The sequence below is a fragment of the Polyodon spathula genome, chromosome 2, assembly GCF_017654505.1.
Source record: "Polyodon spathula isolate WHYD16114869_AA chromosome 2, ASM1765450v1, whole genome shotgun sequence".
In the NCBI taxonomy this organism is placed as follows: domain Eukaryota; kingdom Metazoa; phylum Chordata; class Actinopteri; order Acipenseriformes; family Polyodontidae; genus Polyodon; species Polyodon spathula.
In genome coordinates, this window is record NC_054535.1 from 67412561 (window position 1) to 67433874 (window position 21314).

The 21314-nt window shown below is 35.8% G+C and overlaps 1 protein-coding gene across 2 annotated transcripts in view; it reads left to right on the top strand.

Moving 5' to 3' along the window:
• ntrk2a (neurotrophic tyrosine kinase, receptor, type 2a) overlaps positions 1-21314 on the top strand; it is an 89562-nt gene that overhangs the window by 44941 nt on the left and 23307 nt on the right. For both annotated transcript variants that reach the window (XM_041227107.1, XM_041227108.1), the window contains exons 12-13: positions 6469-6657; positions 15686-15816. In XM_041227107.1, the coding sequence (XP_041083041.1) occupies positions 6469-6657; positions 15686-15816 (320 nt within the window). The remainder of the gene's footprint in view (positions 1-6468; positions 6658-15685; positions 15817-21314) is intronic.

The window sequence follows — 21314 nt, forward strand, 5'->3', positions numbered from 1 at the left end:
TCTTCGTCCAAGATGAACTCGGTTGAAGTCATGCTGTCATATTTATGAAATTGCACTGTACCTGTAAAGCTTAGAAATAATTACTTAGATAGTTTGAAACCCTGTGTCACATCGGTCATTCTGTTTTCTGTAACTTGCTGCTTGCAGTGCTCTTTTTAGTGCTCAAAAGTAGTTACTCTTTAAAAAAACAAAACCAAGCCTCTCTTTTTGGATTCATATTTTTATTGTTGTTTAGTTTTATACAGCATAAAAATAAAGCACAAAATTTAAAATAAAAAACACAAAAAAACCTCCATAAATCAAAACAAAGACATGCAAAAAACATGTGTGTAACACAAAGTCCATCAGTAAAACAAACAAACAAAAAAAATAGTTATAGTTTCCTGAGTTTCTGGCTGTCAATTTTTGTTAATGAAGGGTCCCAGTGAATTCTTGGGAAGCAGGTTATATGAACTATGTGTCGCTAAATGTCTCTCCATATCCTGTTTTCTGTTACAGCTACATCACAGATATTTAAAGCTGTCCATTCCAGAACAAGAGTTTCCAAAAAAGCTTTATCCAGTCATATTGTTACCAATATTCTTTTTGTAACGGTACAATCCACAGGTAGCAGTTTTACCTAGGGCCCTATATTATTTATGACTTTGAAGTATACATACATCTTTTCTAGATATACCATGTTTTACTTTTGTTCTAAAGACAGTATATCATTATTGAATCAGTGTTTAAGTTTTGTTATCCCCTTGTCCATCCATGCAGAACTATATATAGGCTTTCCGCCACACTAGTTTCCCCAGATTGTAGCAGCTGGTAACAATCTCTCATCAAACCCTGTCAACTTGTGTAATGATTTAACTATAGTACAGGAGAATCTCATCATCGGGTTATTTAGATATGAGGGTTTTTTTTTTTTTTGGCAAAACCAAAGAGACTCCAAAGTTTCTTGATTCTCCATTATATCTACTATATCTTGTTCTATTATTTGCCATTGAAGTTAGTCCAGCTCCCCCTGATCTTTGTAAATATTAGGAAGTCCCAGATCCCCACTGTTTCTCGCCCTTTCCTATATGCTCCCACTAATTCTGGGTTTGTTATTGGCCCATATAACTGTACTCAAAGATCTATCTATTTTCTTAAACCAGTCTTCCTGGAAGTGTAAGTGGATTGCCAAAAACAAACATGTCAGCCTGAGGAGAACATTCGGTTCCACAGTATCAACTCTGGCCCACAAAGAAAGGGGGAGTCATTCCACCTGCCAAGATAGTTGAAAATATTCTTAAATAAAGACTGTTAAACGAGGAGATCTCTGCTATCATTTTTCAATATAATACCTACGTATTTCAAATCTCATGGTACCCTATTAAAAGGCAAATCAGAGACACTCACGCCAGTGACATCACGTGACTCCCCTGTATCCTTTCTTCTTTAAAAATGACTATTGTGTATACAGTATAAACTGTTTTATATTACTGTGTGACAGTTTGGTTGGAATGAGTGTGTGCTCAAGGAATAATTTCACATTGGCTGCAGACCATTATATAAGTTAGACCAGGAACATAATAATTTCAGTGTTTGCATGTGTTCTCTCCGTGTTACTAATTATTGACAAGGCACTAAAAGGTACTTAATGACTTAATGATTCAAGCCTACATATGTTAAAACTATAAGCACTTTCAGAGGTGTCTGTTTCAAGGACTGAGAAGCTCTGGACTGCAGTCATATGCTTGTTGGCTTAGGCTTTCAAAATGTTCTCACAGTCACTTGAATTAGCTTTGAATTAGTATCTGAAAAAAATGGGAAATTTCTAAACCGATGGAATGTTTGATACTGACTCAGCCAATCAGCATGCAGGATTGCTGGTCTGTAACTCACTGTTAAAGACTGCTACGGTAAACAAAAAGCCTCATCACCTGTACACTGCCAGTCTACCAAGAGTCCTAGTTAAGAGACACCTTCAACAACATTTTTTTTTTTTGGTTAAACACATCAATAATGTGCTTTCTTTTCTGTGTAGTCCTGATGCAGATGGGCATGTGGGCTCCTTTTACAATATTTATAGATGTCTGCAGTACAGCTAGATATGCTAGCACTGGCAAGAAATATGAGCTGATCCAGTATCTTGAAAAATGGAGCACCAAGCACCTTTAATACTGAAAGAATAGGTTTTATAATAGTGGTAATGACCCCTGTATTGGTTGCTTACTGGCAGTTACTGGCCTGCAGGGTCAGCTACTTAACACTTAATTATATACACAGTGGAATCTCTCTGCCATTCACTTTTACTGGGGATTCCAAAGCCTGTTGCCCTGTGATAAAACAACTTTGGATAAATTGACAGCGTAGCAACTGCAGTCTGTCACAGAGCTGAATGACTGAAATGTTGAAGTTAAACAGAGATGAATAAGTACTTAAATTACTTTATTAAAATCCATAACCTTAGACAACAAAAGAACAAAACCCATAATAGCTATAACTAGAGAATGCATGAAGCATACTTGGAGACGACAGCCTGTCTTGGATATTACCAACTCGATATACATTCTTAAATCTTGTCTTCACAAACAGTAGCAGTAAGCAATGCATTATTGACCATATAAAACATGGATAGCCCTTTTCTTAACCTCTTGTTTCAAAGATCCTTGATTCAGTAGCTTAAAACTTTAGAGTGCTATTTGTAAAACCGTCATCTCCTTCCAATACAATCAGTTTTGTGTAGGAAAATCAATAGTATTTGATGGCGAACAGTCACCTCCTTTCATTCTGACTTTGATAAGCAATTAGATGACCTCACTTAATCAGAATGACATAGTACTTTAGATACTCTTTAAGAAATTAACTTTGGAGTCATGCATTCCTACATTATTCATGAAGAGAAGGTACAGTATCTTGTCATTAAGCAGCAATTTTCACATTGCATTTGATAAGCCATTCAGAATTTCTGAAAGTCTTTTTAAATGCGCGTGTGTGTATCTTTTACATATTTTTATTAATAGACAGCTAATAATTTTAAGGAATGCCATGGAGGAATATATTATTTAATACATTAAAAAAAAAGTATTCTGTTAACAACATCTTAAAAAGCAAGTCAGTTAATAAACATGTTAATTATGATTATTGTTTTTGCTCAAGGCAGGAGGCAAATTAAGTTATGCCTCACATCATTAGTGTGTTGAAATAATAAAAAACAAAAAACAGTTATCAAGCATAACAGCTTATATGTAAGAGTACTTTGTGCAACAAAATACTATTACTGGAAAATCAGGTTTTTGAAATGAATGTAAACAAAGGATATTTTGTGAGTTCTTGAATTCAACAAAAACACTATGTTCTAGGGGAAAAACTAATCCACTTTTAAATGAAAACCAAATTAATCACTGGACCCGACTAACCCAATTAAACCCCACATTTGTAGATATGGTTGTACATTATATATCTATCTTGTTTACCTATGACTAAACTATTTCTGTATGACTTTCTATTGCTGAAATAGACATGAGAAGAAAGTTAGTAAATCTGACCTTTCTCAGGAAACAACTACAAACTACAATAAACAAACTGCACAAAGGTTTAGACAGCTTGTGCAAACCTGGGCCACCGCTGTTGGGCAAACCTGTGAATATTGGATCCTTTAATATAGACCAAAAACATCCCTAATATGACTTTTATTAAAATAATGCAGGCCCCCAATCTCTAATTCATGCAACTCCTGCTAAACTACATAAACACACTTTGACATTTCTAGGGACTTCTAATATAAATGTTTATTACAGAATGTAGCTAGTTTATTTTTTTTGCATCTCTATAATCTGTAACTTTATGTTGTCTAATTTACAAATCCCCCCCCCCCCCCACACACTTTAGCCAGCCTACATATAAAGATAATTTTTTAATGCTTTGACTGGCATGATGAATGACCTGGGTGATTTAAGGATCAATGAACCTTGTTTTATTAAGGTTCGTGCTGGGGTTTAAATAGGCCAGCTTGGATAACGGTATCCGATGTGTAATGATATTTCATTAAACCCAACAGTGCCAGGAAGTAAAACAGGTATCTCTATGTTGAACACACATAATGCATTTCCTATATCCTCTTGAAAACTTAATTATTGGCTATTGTTCTGAATCCAGTCACGTATCTGAACCGTTTTTACCATTTTAATCATTACAACTGATTCTTTACAGTAATGGCATTTAATTTTCATGCCCATCTCGCAAGACAGGTATAAAATAACACAATGCTAATCTTGATTTAGTTCTTTCTGATAATGGTGCTGACCTTATTTGATTGAGTGTAGCCTGCCCTGCAGTATAATTCCTCCTGGCACAAGTACACTCTGTGGAGCTGAAACACTATCACATTAGCCATAAAATGACATCTTATTCAGCAGACACAGCTCTAAGTCTTATAAATAAGGAAAAGCAAAGACAGAAGTACTGTAATGCAGTTGCAGCAGAGGGTGTTGAACAGGGGTGTGGCATGGTGCCCCGCCCCTGTGTGTATTGTTGTGTTTTGTGTTTTATGTTGTGTATATGTATTGGTGCACGGAGTGTGGGTTATGTAGCACAGGTGATTTGAAATGCATGTTTGTAATTAGGCACAGGGATTGCACAATCACTTCACGTGCAGACTGGGCAGAGATTCAAGTGAATGATTGATTAGCAATTGAGTCTCGGCATAGCTGCATAGAAGAGTGAGTGCTTCACACACACAAGGTTAGTGTGTTTGCAGTGAAGCACGGGAGAGAGAGAAAGGATAAATAAAAATGAAGGGAATTAAAATAACAAGTACACTCGTGCTGGAAGGACAAGCACAATACTTGTTTCAGGTTCATCCACTGTGTGTTTTGTCTGTCTATTTATTTGGTGTTTTGTTTAAACGTTTTATTTGTTCATTTAACTGGAGCAAGCAGCGCATTCATTGCACAACTCTGTGTCATTCAGTTCCTGGTCTGATGTCATGACATGAGCTGACATGCACTATTCAGTGCCTCCTCTAGATCTCCCCTGCCAGCCTCAAGTCTGCCCTGGACTTGCTCACCAGGCTACAGTCCAAAGAACGCGTGCCAGGGTACCTGTGTCCACTTCCTGACACCAATGTATCGATCTCGGTTAATGCAGGCATGCGCATCACACAGGGTGAGGCAATCCACATACCACTGTACCAAAGAGCCGGCTCCTTTGCAAGGAGCGTATATCAGGCTTATGTGTTTGTGTGGGATTATGTCACCTACCAGCCCTGCTGAAGCACTATGCTTTAGTACGAGAGGTCCCAGGTTCGCACCCGCCCTCCGCCTGTGTGTGGATTGCCTCGCCCTGTATGATGCGCCTGCCTGCTTTAACCGAGATCGTTACAATACGCTGTACGCAGTTTACAGTAGGAATATCAAATCACCTTTATTTGCTCAATATATACAATATATTTTGGTACGCCATCACTGCTAGGGAACACAATTCTATTGCATGACTAGGCTTGTGTTGTCAAACAAAAAAATGTATATTGGGGTATATCCAATAAACACCGGAAAAACACTGGAAATGGTTACTCAATTCATGTTGACTTGACCTATTTTGCCAGTGCAGGTGGGCAATGTCCATTCTTCCTGACATTGATTCGTTCGGAATATTTTAAACCCACCCCAACTACTTTGGTGGCAAATTCCTACATTTCTAGTGAAACACGCTTGCGAGACTTAAAACAAGATGTTCTTGCTCGCAAGATTTAAAGCTATATTACAGTACCTTACATAGTATTTACACGCGCATGGAATTTATAACAGAATAGCAAATTGTGGCAAAATGTAAAAAAATGCCTAAGCACACAAAAACCCCATAAGAATATGCCCATGACCATAAAGATTTCATTGTGGAAGACAGTAAAGGAAAAATGTACAATTCAAGTTACTACACATATTGTGACAGAAAAAAACGAAAATAACCAAAAACAATTTCATACAGTTATAAAAATGAAAGCCCTGAAAAAAACCATTTACATATAACTTGACAATAACTAAAAATAAGCACTGAAGAATAAAATTAATAAAAACAAAACAAAAAAAACAGTAGCCCTATTTATAACTCATCTAAGTCCTAAAATGTGTTTTTTCTGGGCATGGGCTATGGACCTCATTGGACCTTATTTCATTTGGTTTGGCTTCAAATCTCAATCTAATAAAAAAAAAACCGAAGTTTTAAATGACACACTGTATATTATGTAATCAATCTCCAAAAACAACATTTATTAATTACTGTAGTTCTCAAGAAGAGGAATGTGGTATATAACAGGAAATGTATTTAAAATATCTGTACACATTATTGTACAAGGTGTTTAGGTACAGGGCACTGTTAGTTTATGTCTTCTTAATGGTTAAGGAACAAAACGTGCTCTATTGACTTCAAATGTGTGGATATGGCAAAATACTGCAACTAAAGCCTTATCTAATAGATAGCTTTGTTTTATAATTATTTCAGGAACCTCTTCAGTGATCAGCCACGATGATGACTCAGCCAGCCCTCTGCATCATGTGTCCAATGGCAGTAACACCCCCTCTTCATCAGAAATGGGTTCTGATGCCGTCATCATTGGAATGACGAAGATTCCAGTCATTGAAAACCCCCAGTATTTCAGGAGCACTAACAGCATGCTCAAGTCTGACACATGTGAGTAAACATTTGTTTAACAAATTCCTACCAACGCATGGAATTAATTTACATATTTATCTTGCTGGTGTGTTTGTGTGTATATATGTTTTAAGGTTAGCATTTTGCCCTGGGCATAACCTGGATTGCATTCTGTTATCAACGAATCAGCATGCAGTACGCTGCATTTTATATTGTTTGATTTGTTTTGATTCCAGTGACCAGGGCTAGTTCTTCAAAGGTGCTAAAAGACATCTTCCACACACACATGTTCAAACCCTAGAGTCACCCAGCATACATCAGTATGCATACAAATAAAAAGGTATATGTTTTGCACCCTCCATGCTATTAAGGTATTAAAGTGCCTTGTAATGTCTAAAGTTTGATAGCTGTGCAACATGATAAACATGGCAAGGGCATTGGTAAAATCCTAACATACAACAATGCATTGTAGGCTGAGATTGCAAGCTCATTATAATTAATATATATATATATATATATATATATATATATATATATATATATATATATATATATATATATATATATATATATATATATATATTTATATATATATATATATATATATATATATATATATATATATATATATATATATATATATATATATATATATATATATATATATATATATATATATATATATATATATATATATATATATTTTTGTTTTTGTGCTCTAACCATCTAACAGATCTTCCCTTAATTTGATGTAGGAATTGTTCTGTCTTCATTCTTGATACTGTAGATAAATCACTGAACTGCCAGTTTGCAGACAAGGTTAAAAAACAAGATTGCTGGGGTCAATACAGTACTCTGAGAGAACAGATATATTTGCATAATGGCAATCAGCTGAGAAAACAAAGGTTTCTTTTAAATCTGATTCTTTCATAACAGATCAAACAAATGTATTAATGGAAATTGCTGAATTTGAGTAATATGAACATTGTATTTAGCTAAGGAAATGAAATCCTCTACCATAAGTGATCTGTGCTGTTTAAATTACTCTATGTAAATTTAGATCAAATAATGATTGCATAGGCACAGACTGTGGGTGCTCCAGGTCTCAAGCACCCATGGGGAACAATGAGCACCCACCCACCTCACAACAGTTATTGTTTTTTGTGATAAAAGTGATTAATGATCTGTCATGTTAAAAACGTTGCCCTGAATTCAAACTTTACAAAATGGTTGAAATGTAAAGGTCCTGCATAGTGCAAATACATTTCTCATTCCATATCGGCACAGTCCCACCAAACAGTAGTGCAGATGTGTCACAATCAGAACTAGTGTAGCTGTTTAAAAGTCAATTGTTAAAGTCGAGCAAGTAATGGAATGTTATGCAAATGTCTTTGATGTGCAGAGATTAAAACTTCATCGAGACGTGTTTTTGGATATGTTCCAACAGAAAAATGTTCCAATATTCAGTGTTCATGATGTCATCGCATTTCAAAAACTAAAGGGAATGAATACTTGCGGAATATGCTGCCTGACTAATGCAAATTTGTCAGTGACTGCTCCCGTTTTTATTCTGCGTTGTAGAACGTTCATTCTCCAGCCTCAGAAGACTTAACAACTATCTTCGGTCATTAGTGGGACAGACGAGGCTGAATTATGTTGCTGTCCTAAATATTCACTGAGACCTTACCAGAAATATAGATGTAAACAAGTGCTGTCTTTAAATTAGGACATTAGTGAAGACTGTGTGTGTAATTAATTGTTATAGAAATTCATAGTTATTTAATCAAGGCACCCCCACTGGCACATTTCAATGCACCCACTGGCATAATGGATGGATGACATGCCCCACATGTCATCCAGTTCCTATCCAGTTTTAAATAACTTTAGCATAACTGAGGCAGAAGTGTTAAAGGGACTAGGAGCTCTTAAAATAAACAAATCCCCTGGGCCGGATGAGATCCTCCCAGTAGTACTCAAAGAAATGAAAGAAGTAACTTACAAACCGCTAACCAAGATCATGCAGCAGTCTCTTGACACAGGGGTGGTACCGACAGACTGGAAAATTGCAAACGTAATACCGATCCACAAAAAGGGAAACAAAACTGAACCAGGTAACTACAGACCAGTAAGCCTGACTTCTATTATATGCAAACTTATGGAAACTATAATAAGATCCAAAATGGAAAATTACCTATATGGTAACAGGGTCCTGGGAGACAGTCAACATGGTTTTAGGAAAGGGAGATCGTGTCTAACTAACTTGCTTGATTTTTTTGAGGATGCAACATCGATAATGGATAATTGCAAAGCATATGACATGGTTTATTTAGATTTCCAGAAAGCTTTTGACAAAGTCCCGCACAAAAGATTAATTCTCAAACTGAACGCAGTTGGGATTCAAGGAAACACATGTACATGGATTAGGGAGTGGTTAACATGTAGAAAACAGAAAGTACTGATTAGAGGAAAAACCTCAGAATGGAGTGTGGTAACGAGCGGTGTACCACAGGGATCAGTATTAGGTCCTCTGCTATTCCTAATCTACATTAATGATTTAGATTCTGGTATAGTAAGCAAACTTGTTAAATTTGCAGACGACACAAAAGTAGGAGGAGTGGCAAACACTGTTGCAGCAGCAAAGGTCATTCAAAATGATCTAGACAAGATTCAGAACTGGGCAGATACATGGCAAATGACATTTAATAGAGAAAAGTGTAAGGTACTGCACGCAGGAAATAAAAATGTACATTATAAATATCATATGGGAGATATTGAAATTGGAGAAGGAATCTATGAAAAAGACCTAGGAGTTTTTGTTGACTCAGAAATGTCTTCATCTAGACAATGTGGGGAAGCTATAAAAAAGGCTAACAAGATGCTCGGATACATTGTGAAAAGTGTTGAATTTAAATCAAGGGAAGTAATGTTAAAACTGTACAATGCACTTGTAAGACCTCATCTTGAATATTGTGTGCAGTTCTGGTCACCTCGCTATAAAAAAGATATTGCTGCTCTAGAAAGAGTGCAAAGAAGAGCGACCAGAATTATTCCGGGCTTAAAAGGCATGTCATATGCAGACAGGCTAAAATAATTGAATCTGTTCAGTCTTGAACAAAGAAGACTACGTGGCGCCCTAATTCAAGCATTCAAAATTCTAAAAGGTATTGACAGTGTCGACCCAAGGGACTTTTTCAGTCTGAAAAAAGAAACAAGGACCAGGGGTCACAAATGGAGATTAGACAAAGGGGCATTCAGAACAGAAAATAGGAGGCACTTTTTTACACAGAGAATTGTGAGGGTCTGGAATCAACTCCCCAGTAATGTTGTTGAAGCTGACACCCTGGGATCCTTCAAGAAGCTGCTTGATGAGATTTTGGGATCAATAAGCTACTAACAACCAAACGAGCAAGATGGGCCGAATGGCCTCCTCTCATTTGTAAACTTTCTTATGTTCTTATGTTCTTATAAACTAAAGTCGGCGCCTATGAATGACTGGCTTACCTTTTACATGATTATGTAATATAGAGGTTTTCTTAATCAACGTATATTCGAGTGGGATAAATCTTTTTTTTAGAGCATTTTATAGCACAAGAGAATCCACCAGATTGCATGAACCACTTATTTGTATGGTATTCCAGAGAGAACCAGATTGGTATAGAATGCTATAAAAAAACAAAACAAACAACAAAAAAAATCCAGCTGTGATGTTGACACCTAAGAGTAGACACCTAAAACCCTTTTGAATAAGAAGCATTGTTACCACCAGAATTAGTAGTTTGGGTACCTTAAATCCTAAAATACCTTAGGATTTACTCAGGATTACATGACCTTAAATGTGCACTTAAAATCCTGCTGTTTTATAATAGAAGTATTTTATGTTAATTTTCTTTACCTTTCAGGAAGACAACTGCAATGCATTAAAATGAATCACTAGATGCCAGATGTACTTACTGCTGTCTGTAGGAAGCTCATGTCTCCTGAAGTGCTGACTCTTAATTTTATTCCTTTTTTGGTAATTCAGTTTCATAAACAGGTTCAGGAACTAGGTTTTGCTTCCTTCCTGAACAGGTTGTCAAGATATTAAATTATGACACATTTTACAAGTAGTCTGTCTCCATAGGCATTTTAAATTTGCTATTAGTCTTGTGAGGTATTTTGCAGTGATTGAAACAAAAGGTGATATATTGATTCAAAAGAATATGCCATTTTAGCTGAACTATAATCAAGATTTTGCTAGCTTCTTTAACAACATGAATATCAAATTCAATTTTATTCATAAAAACTGACACCATTCTTTACATCAACATTTGTAGAAAGGTCCCATTATCTTATCGAACAGTGAAGGTGTCTTTGGTTGCGATAGAATGTGGCACATGATATGTCATGTGATCCACTACAATAATGGAAAACAGAATTATCTTAGAGACTTCTCCACCCTCGAATATATGGCTTCATTGACCAACAAATCCACCTACAGTCTCTTGGATGTTTGTAAAAAATAACTACCAGAAATCAGAACTCTGCTCTGAAGCTGATCAATCCTACATATTTTTTCAGTCGTATATTCTACATTTCTAAAGTCACTTTCAGCACTGTTTGGGCACACCTGTTTTCACCTGTTTGGGCACAATGTTTTGTGAACTACAAAACTAAAATAAAAAGCAAGAAATACATTTCACACTATTCATCCTCCCTGGATATATACACTGATTTTCTTAGCCTCTGTGGAGAGCAGCAATCAACACGAATTCAAGCAGTTGTTTCTTTGAATTGGAAACGTAAATTATCCCAATCAACACCATTGACCTGCACCTTGGTGGCAGCACCTGCTTGTTGTGGAGACCTCAATCCCAATATTAGGTTTATGCAGATCTAGTTGTGAAAAATGGCTTGTGGATTTCAGATCTAAATAAAATGTTTGTTGCATATTGCTCAGTTTATACATGTTATTCAGAATATTTTATTTTTAAATATTTTCTTGAATTGGATGTAGTTGGACTGCACAGGGATTTAATTTGTCGCTCACCCTTTATAATGCTATAGAGGGGAGCCATAGTTACAAGGCTGTGTTATTTGTGTTCCGCCTTATAACAAGTATAAAAGGGCTACTGTAATGGCATTATGAAGCAAATGGGCGCCATGACTCTACCGTGTTATAACCGATTCCGCACTATAACGGGCGCATTATAACAAGTGAGCACTGTACTATACAGACAGGGATGTATTTTTGCTGAGGGTGCAGATAAGAACTAAGATTGTCCTTATTAAGTGGCGTATGTGATGTTCCTTTATTTCAAAAGGTCTACCATTTTGAAATCTTTAAACCATCCTCGGGTGAGCTAGACATTTTCATCCCATGCAATAGATTAGAAGTTTTTCTTTTTTTTTTTTTTTTTACAGCATTTGCAGATATCGATGATGAGAAGACAAATACAGAACATAAATTAAGTCTTCAGTAGCAATGTGATGGCACTATTAAAAGCCCTAGTGACACTGTAATATTTTAAAACAAAATCAATTATTTCCATTAGGGAAGAAGGCTGTATTTTTAAGTAGTCCAAACTCACTTAGCCCATAGAAAATAAACAGATACTAAAGGCATAAGTAGAGTATTCCTTTTATAAATCATACTGGATGTAAATAATGATGATCAAGTGTTCACCTTTTAAAATGAGTTAGTATTGGCAATCTAGGGAGAGCTATTGTTAAAGAGGGAAATAACAGCTTTTTTCCTTCTTGTGGTATTACCATGTGTGTCTGTTTATTTTAGATTAGCCCCTGATACCAAAGGGTGAGTACAAAGCTGTGCATTGTTTTCATTTTGCATCCTAGTTTCGCTAAACGTGACCTGACAGCCAAAGCACCAATGAAAATGTCATAAAGGATTATATGTTACTTAATTTTCAAAGTGGGTGCTTTATCTTGAGAAATGACTGTAGCTATTTCTAATCACACGATACAGTATGGCTAATAAAGAAAAGCTGCTGTCTGTTTCTCTACTTATGTAATACATTTAACTTTGACATGTAATTAATTTAAAGTGTCAGGGTGGCTTTGAAGAATCTCTGCCAAATTTAATGCTGAGCCAGAATTCTGACCGTAATTAAGGGAATTGCAGGTCAAATCTAGTAAGCAGTGTAGCACCCATCTAAACTGCTTGTTGATATGGCTTTAGTGCCTTTAAAATGGTGTTTATTGCCCCTTTAAATAATAAAAATCTAAGGCCTAGGTCCAGAGGCACTCAATTAATGTCATAATTACAAAATTGCACTGGTCTTTGGGGAGGGGATAAAAATCAATGAGAAATGTTTGAGAAAATGGTTCTTCATCAAGGATATGTTTGTATTATAGTTACCTTTACTCTGGTTACAAATGCTGGTACAGTATATCTCAGCTGTGGTTGGAGGGATTGGTGCCTAATTTGCTTTCTACAATTAAAATATTTTTTTACATTAATTTATCAGTCTAGACAGACCTGTACAAGTTTAAAAGGGTACATTTTGCAGATCGATTGTACAACAACTGTAAACTAGTTCTGCTTTTAAGAAGCATAATTCCATAGTCATACAAGCAATGTCATATATATATTCTAATTGTCCAAAAAGATACATTGATTACAAATGAAATATACAGTAAACTTGGGAAAGTTTAATTAGTTGTAGTCACAATATTAATAACTATTCCTACCCAATATATATGTGTTTACTAACACTACAAATAGGATTAACAGTCATAGTCAGTTTACTACTACTATAAAAAATAAGGAATAAGGTAAGCACTGGTACAACTTTTTTCTTGACAGCTGAACGTAACTGAAAGTGTGAGTGAGATTATGTGACAAACTAATGGGCTAACAAGCAGCTACCTTGTGTGATCTGGTTGTCCAGAGAGTCTGTATTCAAATCGCAACTCAACCACTTGCTGTGTGACCCTAGGTCAGACCACTTCACCTCTGTATATAATAGTCAGCCCAGCTGTCAAATAAAAGAAAAAAAAAAAAGAAGCACCCACACTTTAAATAGTGAGGCACATAATGAAGGCCTAACCTTGATTAATCATTTACCCCCCCAAAAGTGTCTCCAGGTTGCAAAAATGCCTTTTAGCAATTGTCCATGTGGTGTGGTTTATGGCATGCACTGTATCACATAGATTAGGGTATCCGCTTCTCAACATCTCCAAGTGTTTGGAATTTGCAGCAGGGTTTAAATGATGCATGAATGCATTTCCAAAGATTGTGCTGGTAATTCTTATTGTCTGGGGTATGTGATTAGCCTATTTTTCTTTCTCTCTCTGAATCTTATTGAAGTGAAACGTCTTTTTCGACAAGATGTGGCCTTGCTTTCAAAAACTCACATTGTGTATTCTATCGGCTGTCAGCACAAAACAGAAATCCATGTATGTGCTAGTTAGTTTCCATAGCAACAGAAAAGTCTTAAAGAGAAAATCTCTTTAAAGACACACATTCCATTAATTTACCTAACAGCTTTCAGCTAAATACTGGGCATCTGTAGTATCTCAATTGTCTCTTTGTAGTCTGGTTATTAAACGGAGACCTGTAATTCAACTTTTAAATCTTACTGGGGTATCCCACACAGGTGAGTTGAAATGGTCTTACTATAGTTAGACAGTTGACTTGCATTGCAAGATATAAATCAAGCAAACTGTACTGGCCAATTCTTTTAAAACAGTTTTCTAAATTGGGTGTACAGTGTGTAAACAAGTTTGGGTACTGGGAATAAAACCCAAAACCAGTAGCTGGGATATCATACAATTCAAAGTACAGGTATATTAACTACACCTTTCACCAGCGACACTGTGGCAGTGTTATGTGCACACCATAGTGCGAAATGTGCAATACTGGTTAATTCATGATGTAGCCAAGTGGGTATATTGAACTTTTGGCGCTAAGTGTGTTTCATTTTTGTTCCCCACTGTAATGTTAAGTACAGTATTTTTGTGTGATTTTGAAGACATTGAGAAAGCTTTCAATTATAAAATCATAATTGATTTAGCACTTGCTGTATGCTCCTTTTATAGTGTAAAATCCATGTGTTAAAAAAACAAATATTACATGGGTTACAGCTTCCATTGTAACAGAACCATAAATTGAATTATTTGCTGAGGCCCCATTTTTGACAACTGCTTGACATTGAACACTATAATTAACAACACAATGTGAAAGATATTCACGCCTGTTTCAGATTTTGTCAGCAATGAAATGTCCTTGATCAAAAATATTCAGTAGTGTGAGAGCTCCTGTTGACTGATTAACCTGCCAGCACTTGAATCTCTATGTTTCTTGAATCTATATGAATCTATATGTTTATAAAAAAATGATACATAGATTAAAATGATAAAAGTAACTTAAGATAGATATTGTGTTCACCAGACACGATCAGTGCATAAGGGCTCACATTTTTAAAGACGACCGTAAAAAGTAAATAATAAAAAAAAAAAAAAAAAAACTGTAATGCTGCAGATGTAAGAATGAGAAGCATTCAAATACAGATATATCTGCTGAATCTGTCAAATAAGAATACTTTGATATTTCCAGAAGCCAGGGTCCTATGGAACAACCTACAGCTTCACAAAGATACTAACACATGTTCCCAATGCTTGATTATTAAACAAACATCCTCTCTGTATTGTATTATTTAGTTGATACAGGCAAAAAGAAAAAAAAGAACGAAAGCTACTTAAAATGAACAGGATTTTTACCTTTCTGGATGAATTTGTAGAAGTATTTATAGTATAGAAGAGTACAGACATCAGATATAATTAACCAGTGATGTCGGAGGGCATTAACAGAGCTTATGGGATTTTCTTTTTTGTAGTACTGAGCCTGAGCAAGGGTATTGCTGCATTTATAGGTCAATGAAAACACTGAACATGCTCTTTGGATATGTATTTCTATTTCACAATGATTTAGTCTGGTCAATTATCAGTGATGACTATTTTTTTTAGCCAATAAGCCATGTAAATATTAATAATATAATATTTCATTGTGTGTGTGTTTTCTGATGTCCAACAGTAGTGGTTGATCCACATGTTTCTGCCTTGTCCACAGTTGTCCAACACATCAAGCGTCACAACATTGTCCTGAAGAGGGAGCTAGGAGAAGGGGCCTTTGGGAAGGTGTTCCTGGCAGAGTGCTACAACCTCTGTCCGGATCAAGATAAAATCCTGGTGGCTGTCAAGGTATTCAGCTCTAGACTTCCCATTATTAATTCAATGCTGAGGCTGAGGTTCTTTTTGATAAATCATATTTATATATATATATATATATATATATATATATATATATATATATATATATATATATATATATATATATATATATTACACATGATTGGTTGAAGACTAATGGAATGTCATGAGACCATGCTATCTGGTATCACTGTGGACTATAGGAAGTATAGACAGCTTTCTTACAGATATGACAAAAGCTTAAAGGGTCACAATATTCCATGGCTGTCTAGAAATATGATCACATTAAAGACGTAATGTACATTAAAAATACATGCCACAGCAGATTGGTAGCTCCGTCCCTGTATTCCTGGGGTATTTGATTGATCCATCAGTGCCGTAATGTGGGTCAGGATCTGTACAAGGTGATAGTATTGCTTACATGCACTTTACCACTACCAGGGTAAATGATAATTGATCATTCATTTTATGTGAACAAGTTTATCAAATTGAATTGGTGCCTACCCTAGAGTGTGTTGAGTCTCTCCCACATGACTTACAATTATCATTATTTGCTGTATTTTAAATTAAAGTACAGTATACAGACTTCAATGCACAGCCAAGTCAATGTATATATAGGGGCATATTTTCAAACTTTCTTATGCTGTTAATGAGTTATTATGTTTGAAACTATTAAAAGCAAATCACATTTACTATTTACAAAATAGAATACAACCTTAAGTTAAAACACAAAATCTAATCAAATTTGTAGTTTGAAAATTAAGAGAGTGAATTTAAGCCTGGATACAAATCTAATTTATGACTGGCAGTAGTCATTAAAAACCATAACAAGATCTTCACTTGTATTTAACTCAGAGAGATCATTACTCCTGTATCACTAGTATGTGGAAATCATTATTCCCTTTACAAGAAAATTGAGAATGCTAAATTTCCCTGGATTTATATTAATAAATGTGGGTTAAGCATATCATATGACTTTGCTGTTAATTTCTCTTTCCCTTTGATTCTTTATTCCTGTTATAAAAGTTATTCTGCATGATATCCTTGTATTGAATCTACTCACATTGGATTAGTACATTACCGTGTCTAAAGTGGACCAACTTCATTCTTTACTGTCCCTCAAAACCAGCAGCTGATAGACTGTCAGCAAAGGACTGTTGTCCTTCAGTGCTTAGTGGGATTGTGGCTGCAATGTGTATAAGTGGATGCTGTTTATTTATTGACAGTAAGACCTTTATTGTGACTTGAAATAATTGGTTACCTGTACTTGTCCTCCAGTTAACCACCCATTTTTTTTGTTATTTGTTTGTGATACAAATACATGACTTATTTAATAGACAACAGTACACAGACCCAGTATTTTTATTTTTTTTAAATTGTACTAAAAGCACATAAAAAAAACAAAACAAAACAAAAAACATTGGGTTAGATTCTCAAAGCTTTTACTCAATTCAGTACTCAAAATCATAATTAGAATAAATTTTTCCGTTTATATAGATAATCTAATATATATATATATATATATATATATATATATATATATATATATATATATATATATATAATATATATATGTAACATGTGAAAATGCACTGTGGGTGAATGGGCTAAGGGTTTTTGAATTGTGTTAATTGTTTTTATTGTTTAGTTAATCCCCTGCAGGTATTTAAGAGAGGCAGCCAGTCTGTTTTAGGCTGCTGAGTAAAGAGCCCGACTGTGTGTGTGTGTGTGTGTGTGTGTGTGTGTGTGTGTGTGTGTGTGTGTGTGTGTGTGTGTGTGAGAGTGAGAGTGAGAGTGAGAGTGACCGACCAGTTGTATCAAAGAGAAAGCTATTGAGTGAAGCCCGTGTGAGTTTGGTGTTTGTCAGGTAAACGGCTTAGCCGTCCTGAGTATTAGTTAGGTTCCCGGTGGTGTTTAGTCAGAGGTCTAAAGGACAGCTAGGTGTTTATTTCTGTTTGGTTAATTTTTGTTTGTGTTCATTTGTGTTTATTAAAAATGCGCGTCAGCGCAGTAAAAAAATCTATTTTTGTGTCCTGGGTCTATTTTAAAGGGGCAATGAACGAAGAGAGTTGCAAGGATCGTTTACACTATATATATAATTCAAGTTCCTAAGTTAAAAGTCTTACTTGTTTATATCTGGTTTAGGAACTTTATTGAGTGTATTTTTCCTCACTGAAAAATATATGCAAATGATGATTTGGAGTAAACAGCTTTGGAAATTTAACCTAACAGCTCCTTATCCCTGGTACCCTCTTCTTGAATTGTTTTTTTGTTGTTGTTTTGGTAGTTACTTTATTCTGGGATACGCAGATATTTCAGCACAGGCATTGATACCAGGTTTTTTTTTTTTCGTAACAGTGAAAGGGAGGCCAGTGATGAAGTTGCTTACGCTAATAAGAAGCAAGGAAATAGGTTTGAAAGTCTTGGTTATCACTCATTTAAGACTGGGTGCATTTTTTGCTTCAATAGATTTTGAGCGTATTTCTGCCTCTCATGGGACAGTCTTGCCAAGGACTGTGGAACCTTGTGGTTGGGTTTAGGGTTGTGACACCAGAGGTCACTGAATTGAATTCGTATGGCTGCAACTATAGGGCTCAAGGGAGAACATTGCATCTGGCTTGTGATTTAATACCCCTACCCCCAAGCTAAACACCGAAACTGTATTTCCTTAAACTTCTTTCTTTCCTTTCAGTGCATACTTTCAATTTCTGGAGACAGGTTCTAAAGAATTACAAACGTTTTTTTAGCCATGCCATACAATTGGTTTTTTGTATTTAACTTGAAGTTGTTCAGATATTGACTGTGATTCTAAAATAAAATAGAAAGAAATCTGTCAAGTGCTCCATGTACACATGGTTTTGCTTGATCATTTTATCCCTTTCAGCCCATTCAGTTTCTCAGAAAATCACTGACGGTTTTTGATTTTTGGGCAGGATTTTCAAAAGATCGTAAATGATAACTCCACTGTTAATCAGGAAATCAATATATGGCATTGATTTTTTGGCATTTTCAAGCAGTTGTTATGCCTATTTTGTTATTAAATAATTGTCCTAATGTGATTCCCAGATTATGTTGATTTACGAAATAATGCTAATATCTTAACGAACAGTGCTTCTTGTGACTATTTTCTTTGCTTTGGAATTTAAAAGCAAATCCATGTTAATTGTGATAATTTATCAGGAGTTAATTTGCACATGGAAAATTAAGATTTTAATTAAGAAAAGAGTATGTAACACCTTGAAACAGAAATGTAACAGACCGTGGCTGTGACGCCAATGATACAGAGAAAGTGCACAGGACCAGAGTTCATTTATTACAGACTACCTAGATAATTAAATATCTGTAACATATACAAATATTTTAGCCTTTTCTATACTTGTGGTTATGAATGACATGTATTCACTTATTTTAACCATTTATAACCTTACAGACCATTTGTTATATTCCTATAATGATATACCGTTATTTGTACCCAGTGTAATGTTACTACCAAGAAATGATCAATGCAACTGTAACCTATTTGAACTCTGTATATGTATATTATATGACAGCTGATCTCTACTGTACATTTTATTTCAATTATGCAACTGAAATCTTGGTATAAAACACAGCCTATTAGATATTACAATAAAGTTTCCTTAGGTGATTGCGGATTTGAAATGCTATGTAATCCACACAAGAACGAAAAACAGGCATACACAGGCACACAGATCCACTAGGAATGTGATCGAGATCATTGACATGGATTTTGCCTAAACGTATTTGTAATGTTTTCAGACTTCCCCCAGACTTTATGTACAATGTACACTGTCACCGTCACGCGTCTGTATGCATATAAATTGTTCCTATAGCACTGTAAGTGTGTGGTGGCTACTTCTAATCATGTTGAGTTTATTTATTGTAACACAGCAGCTCACCACACAGGCTCGCTCAGGTTCTTTTCCCGTCTAAACATGACCCAACACACAACTTTGATGCACACTTTAATTTTATTACAAAATAAACAAAACAAAACCTAGCTCTCTTTGGGCACTAACTATACATTTGTTGGTTCCCTGACTAAAGCCAAAATCTGTCATCTCTTATGCAAGTAAAACCAAAAGCAATTGTAAGGCTAAAAAGGTAGACATGCTTCTATTTATAACATTTTTTTTTAAATTACCCTCATGGCAGTTACAGTCTGCAATTACTCTTATCTCATATAAATCTAGTTGATGTTGACTGGAACATTAACCTGCCATTTACATGTGGCCTTTGTGCCTCAGTATGTTGCTGTCATGTAGGTTCAAACGCTTCAAGAGAAAAGTCTTTATTTACAGTACTGTGAAAAAGTATTTGACTCCTGTCTGATTTTCTGCATTTTTGCATATTTTTGACACTGAATGTTATCAGATCTTCAACCAAAATCTAATATTAGATAACAGGGACCCTGAGTGAACAAATAACACAAAAGGTTGATACGCATTTCATTTATTTGTTAAAGTTATGCAACACCCAATGCCCCTGTGTGAAAAAGTAATCGCCCCCTTAGACTCAATAACTGGTTACTCCACCTTTAGCAGCAATAACTGCAACCAAACGCTTCCTGTAGTTATTGATCAGTCTCTTACAGCGCCGTGGAGGAATTTTGGACCACTCCTTCATGCAGAACTGCTTCAACCCAATGACATTTGTGGGTTTTCAAGCATAAACTGCTCATTTCAGTTCCTGCCACAACATCTCGATGGGGTTTAGGTCTGGACTTTGACTAGACCATTCCAAAACTTTAAATTCTAAACCATTCTAATGTAGACTTGCTTGTTTGTTTCGGGTCACTGTCTAACTGCACGACCCAGCTGTGCTTCAGCTTCAGCTCATGGACAGATGGCCTGACATTCTCCTGTAGAATTCTCTGATACAGAGCAGAATTCATGGTTCCGTCAGTGATGGCAAGTCGTCCAGGTCCTGATGCAGCAAAGCATCCCCAAATTGTGACACTACCACCACCATGCTTGATCGTTGGTATTGGGTTCTTACTGTGGAATGCAGTGTTTGGTGTTCACCACAAATAACGGGGCCCATGTTGGCGAAAAAGTCCCACTTTTGACTCATCTGTCCATATAACATTGTTCCAGAACTGTTGAGGTGGTTTTTGGCAAATTTGAGATGAGCGTTCATGTTCTTCTTAGTGAGCAGTGATTTCCGCCTGCAGATTCCTGGATGTTGGTCTAGGATTCTTCGTGACTTCGTGGATGATTTTACGCCTTGCTCTTGGAGAGATTTCGTCAGGACGGCCACTCCTGGGAAGATTCACTACTGTCCCAAACTTTCTCCATTTGGACAATATGGCTCTGACTGTGGTTTGGTGGAGCCCCTGATCCTTAAAAATTGCTTTGTAACCCTTTCCAGACTGATAGGCATCAACAACTTTTTTTCCAGAAGTCTTCAGGAATTTCTTTTGATCGTGGCATGATGTGCCTCTAGAACCTGTGTGCTGACAACTTCACTCT